Source organism: Otolemur garnettii, unplaced genomic scaffold (assembly GCF_000181295.1).
Source record: "Otolemur garnettii isolate 467f Iridium unplaced genomic scaffold, OtoGar3 scaffold00050, whole genome shotgun sequence".
In the NCBI taxonomy this organism is placed as follows: Eukaryota; Metazoa; Chordata; class Mammalia; order Primates; family Galagidae; genus Otolemur; species Otolemur garnettii.
This window is the reverse complement of record NW_003852445.1, coordinates 9,110,758-9,115,611: the sequence shown is the minus strand read 5'-3', so window position 1 is coordinate 9,115,611 and position 4,854 is coordinate 9,110,758. Positions and strand designations below refer to the sequence as shown.

At 39.6% G+C, this 4,854-nt stretch overlaps 2 protein-coding genes across 2 annotated transcripts in view; one reads left to right on the top strand and one right to left on the bottom strand.

The window, feature by feature from the left end:
- GANC (glucosidase alpha, neutral C) overlaps nt 1-1,436 on the bottom strand; it is a 60,657-nt gene extending 59,221 nt beyond the window's left edge. The window contains exon 1 of the mRNA XM_003791756.3: nt 551-1,436. Within this exon, the coding sequence (XP_003791804.1) occupies nt 551-579 (29 nt within the window). The 5' untranslated portion in view covers nt 580-1,436. The remainder of the gene's footprint in view (nt 1-550) is intronic.
- Nucleotides 1,437-1,605: 169 nt separating this feature from the next.
- TMEM87A (transmembrane protein 87A) overlaps nt 1,606-4,854 on the top strand; it is a 57,159-nt gene continuing 53,910 nt past the window's right edge. The window contains exons 1-2 of the mRNA XM_023514257.1: nt 1,606-1,781; nt 2,977-3,037. Of these exons, the coding sequence (XP_023370025.1) occupies nt 1,638-1,781; nt 2,977-3,037 (205 nt within the window). The 5' untranslated portion in view covers nt 1,606-1,637. The remainder of the gene's footprint in view (nt 1,782-2,976; nt 3,038-4,854) is intronic.

Sequence of the window (4,854 nt, the reverse complement as noted above, 5' to 3'; positions counted from 1 at the left end):
GTGTGGCTGAATACATCTATAATAAGTGTATTCATGGTTAAGTAGGAAGAAAAGAATAAACACAAATTTGCAAATACTATAAAAGCCCAGGTAGATACATTTAACCATACTAAAAAATTCTTTATCTTTCCTGGACTCAGTCTTTGTCACTGTTTCCTTTGAGTGCGCAAAGATAGAGAAATTTGTAGTCTCCTCTTTCTAGCTTTACAGAACGAGCTCTGAAAATGATATAGAAAGAGGTGAGGATAGCTGAATTTGGAAAGTAACATGCTTGAAACTGATGCATTAGAGCTCTGATCACAACTTTTCCATTGCTGATGTTCTTTAACCATCCTCAAAGTACTTTCGAGGGGCTATTAATATCAACTAACTCTCTGCAGAAATGAGAAAAAAGGAAAAGTGCACAAACACCAAACATTTAAATAAAAAGTGGAATAAAAAAAAAATAACAACAGAAAACTTCAAAGCCGGAAATGTTAGGTACTTTCCAGAGCTATCCCCTGCCTCTGTGGGCTTGGGGTCAGGCGCTGCAGGAGCCCTGGGTCTTTACCTGATTTCCTCTTTTTGAGCTGCTTCCATGGCTTTCAGTCACTCCGACCGGTTACCAGGACTCAGGCCAAGGCGGAGGGCGGTCTCTTCAAAAACCCTTCGGCCAGCACTTCACCACTCTCAAATGTCTGAGAAAAGCAGTCTCCTCCAGATCGTTATGGAGTGACTAATCTTGACTCTTGCTCCTGGAAATTTCCAGGCCCAAACTAGCGTTTCTACGATGATTTATTTGGCAAATTTTTCTTGATTATGGGTGTCTGATGTGGAACATGCTTTTATTTGGAACCGAAACTGTCTTAGCAGCGGTGAGAGCATGTGTGCTCCAGAGGACAAAAGTCAATAGCGTGAGAACCAGAAGTACCGAGGCAGTCACGTTGATTGGGCCGAAGCATTTGTAGGTTTATCTCCGTGACGGTGACGCCACAGATTTTGAAAACTGACCCACACTCTCCCTATTTTTAGTTTTGAGTGGGAAGTTGCGATTGGGTCTTTGCTGGAGGATGTCTCTGGCCAGATCCTACTGCAGCATCCACGTACTTTTCAGGGGTAGAAAATGATTTTGAAAGCTATTTATTACACCACCCAGTGTAGGAATCACTTGTACTCCATCACCACCAAATTTCAGCCTTTGCTTAAACACCTTCCCAAGCCCGAGAACCCACTACTAGACGCCAATCCGGCAGCCACATCTACGGCTTTACCAGACTTGCGGTCCCAGCGTCTGACTTTGACTTAGAAGGGATGAAGGGCTGGAGAAAGCGGGAGGAGACATCTAAACGCAGCACAAGGTGCTTGCTTGGTCAACAAACCCTTTAAGGGCCAGGAAAGAGAAAACTGAAGTTAGGTATAATCTGATCACCCTAAACTAACCCTGCTGACCGGGTACTAACTGGATGACGCCTGCGTAGTAGGTCCGCAGTAGAATGAACGGACCACAGTCTGAGGGAGGGGCTTCTGGGTAGCGCAGCAAACAAACCTCGCGAGGTTTCGAAGACCTGGTAATCCCGCCCCTAGAGCAGAGCCGGAAGAGGGCGGGGCGAACCGGAAGAAGGTGAAATGCTATCGGTAGGCGCTCCAGGGCTGTGAAGATGGCGGCGGTTGCGTGGCTTCAGGTGTTACCTATCATTCTTCTGCTTCTGGTGGCTCAGCCGCCCCCATTGTCGCTTTTCGGTGCAGGACCGGCACCCGTGTCTGCTGCCGACCGGTCCAAGTGGCACATTCCGATACCATCGGTGAGTGCTTACTTGAGCAGCGACTAAACCCGGAGGAGCAAGGGGTGGGGCTACGGCGGCCGTAGGGGTCCATGAATGTTCCGCAAAAGTTGCTTCCTAAGGGGTGGGGTTGCTGGGATGGTTTGTGTCAGTGGCGGACTAGGACTCACCTCCCTGGAGTGGAAAGCCTAGCGGCATGGATAGGCTAGCTGGACTGTCAGGGCCGCTTCAGCAACGGGAGGGAGAGGAGTGGCGTCTCATCAGAAAAGTAACAGAACTTTTTAGTACCTGATTTTAGAAATATGTGAACTTAATATATAGACGGAGAGTAGTTTATCTTTCGGATTAAATTTCATGATCTAATGTCCCTGGGTTATTGAGAGGGGTATGTAGTAGGCATCTTCATTTCTTTTTTTTTTTCCTCTGTACTTTTTTTGTTCTGGGTAAAACCATCTACTTACGAGATGGTTTATATCGCTTTGAAGAAATTAGTCTTTGCTGAGTGATTAGGAAGCATAGAGATTTTAAAAATGCATTTCAAAATGGGAATGGTTAAAATGGAAGAAGTAGCAAGGTAAAGTATAATATGGTAAGTCTAGTCATTCATTTGGATAATTAAATAGGCTGACTCTTTCTACTCTTCCCCCCTCCCCTTTTAAACTACATTTAAATAAGAGGTATTCATTCTGCTCTGCTCAGTGATTATAATGCCCAAACCTTATTTGGGCTTTCACATGGCAAGCATTATAGCTTTTATTCATTTGGTGAAGATCCTAATGTTTTCAGTTTTAACTTTTTACTTGTTACTAAGTTGATCAATAGTTAAGTCTTTTTAGATTTAAAAATAAAACTCTGGCTGTCTGCTCATAACATAGTTTATTTAAAAAACAATTGGTGATTCTGGGCAGTGATTAGTAATAGGAATGAACAGATTAAGGAGTATATCCTATGAAGATTTTAAGTTAAATTGGAATTTCTGGCAGCCTCACTTCTAGAGTCTAGTTCATGGCCTCTGGGAAGAAAATCATGTCTCCATGCTAAGCAGAAAAATCCTGCAGTTTGGATATGGTTAAACTTTACTGAAAGGAAGGGTGTTGATGTATTTTCTTGGTTAAGAAAACATAATATGAACGTTTTACAAATTTAGCTAGTTACAGTTTGCTTTGGGAATTAAAGTGGTCTAATAATGCCAATTATCTATCCTTTATCTTTTCAGGGGAAAAATTATTTTAGTTTTGGAAAGATCCTCTTCAGAAATACCTCTATATTTCTGAAATGTAAGTTTTTGAATTACATTTCTATGTAATTAAATTCTGATTTTTTGACTTTCATAAACTTTTGTTTGAATTTCTTTGGTAAACTTTTAAATTAACCTGTTTTCTACTTCTGATGGGCTACTTGCATTATTTTTTTAAGTTCTGAAATTTAATAGACACTATCTAGGTATAAACATATTTAGTATAACTAAGGTCCTTTCACTGAATAATTTTCAGTATACTTGTGTGAACTTTATTTTCTTCCTTGTTTTTCTGGTGTTTATGTATATATACACACTGTATATAAATATACACGTAGATATATACATTATGTATACTATATGTTATATACACTAGCGTACTCTTACATGTAGTATATTGAGTATACATACAGTCACATCTCGGCTGAATTACGTTTACAGTTGTGTGGCTTAGTGATGGGGATAGAGTTCATCATTGTGCAAACATGGAGTGTACTCTTACATGTAGTATATTGAGTATACATACAGTCACATCTCAGCTGAATTACGTTTACAGTTGTGTGGCTTAGTGATGGGGATAGAGTTCATCATTGTGCAAACATGGAGTGTACTCTTACATGTAGTATATTGAGTATACATACAGTCACATCTCAGCTGAATTACGTTTACAGTTGTGTGGCTTAGTGATGGGGATAGAGTTCATCATTGTGCAAACATGGAGTGTACTTACATAAATCTAGATGGTGTAGCAGGGTGTTCCCTAGGCTACAAAGCTGTACAGCATTACTGTGCCAAATACTGTAGGCATTTGTAACACAGTGATAAGTATTTGTGTGTCTACACATATGTAAAAATGGAAAAGGGAGAGTAAAAATACAGTATTATAATCTTATGGGACCACCATTGTATATTTGCTGTTTATTGTTGACTGAAACGTTATGTGTTGCATGATTCTAATTATGTTGGTTAATTGCCTGTGTGGTGGTTTAATCTGTTCTGAGTCATAGAGATACCACTGATTTTCCTCTTGTGAAACCCTCCGTGAAGTTTTAAAGGTTGTTGGATGTTTACTGAAAACTTGACGTAGGTTTGTTAGACCATTGGCTCTGAACAAATACATTCAGTAGATCTTTTATTTACATAAGGAGTATTTTACCACCCTGGAAGAGGAAGCTCAGAGATAATACCAGGAAATAGGGATTATGTAGGACAAAACCAGTTTGTCTAGTGGGAAAGCCATTGTATTAAAGAAGAGCTTCCTTTTAGTTCTGACCCTGGCTGTTTCAGATAGTATGGAAGAGATAGAAAAATTACCTTTCATTTTTGACCTCACATTCTGGTGGGAGTGTCATTAGCAAAAAAATAGGTCTGTGCATACTTTTTATGATACTGCAGATGAAAGTGTCATGAGAGTGTCTCACATTCACCAGCAAATAGAACTTTTATGAAGAAGACACTGTGTCCATTAAAATTCAATCTCCTGACTAATGGCTTACATTTGATTTAAATAAAATCTACTCTGATATGTTGGCTGTTCTTGTGAGATTGGTTTGCTAGGTAAGAGCAGTTGTTAGGGATAGCAGATTTTTGTCTTTGGATTAGCCTGACAGCCTGTTGGCTATTTTTATTCTTTTGTTAGGTATAGTCTTTTCCTCACCTATATTTTGATCTTGTTTTGACAAGTTAAACAAGCTGCATATTTTAAAAATGCCTTCCTTTGTTTTTGAAGGATTGAAGCTCCTTAAAACTTAACATTCATTATATTTTTATTTGTTACTTTTGTGTTTTCTCACGTTCACCAATTATTTCTGATTTTTTATTTTCTGACTATGGTATGTACCATTGGGTGTCCAACCT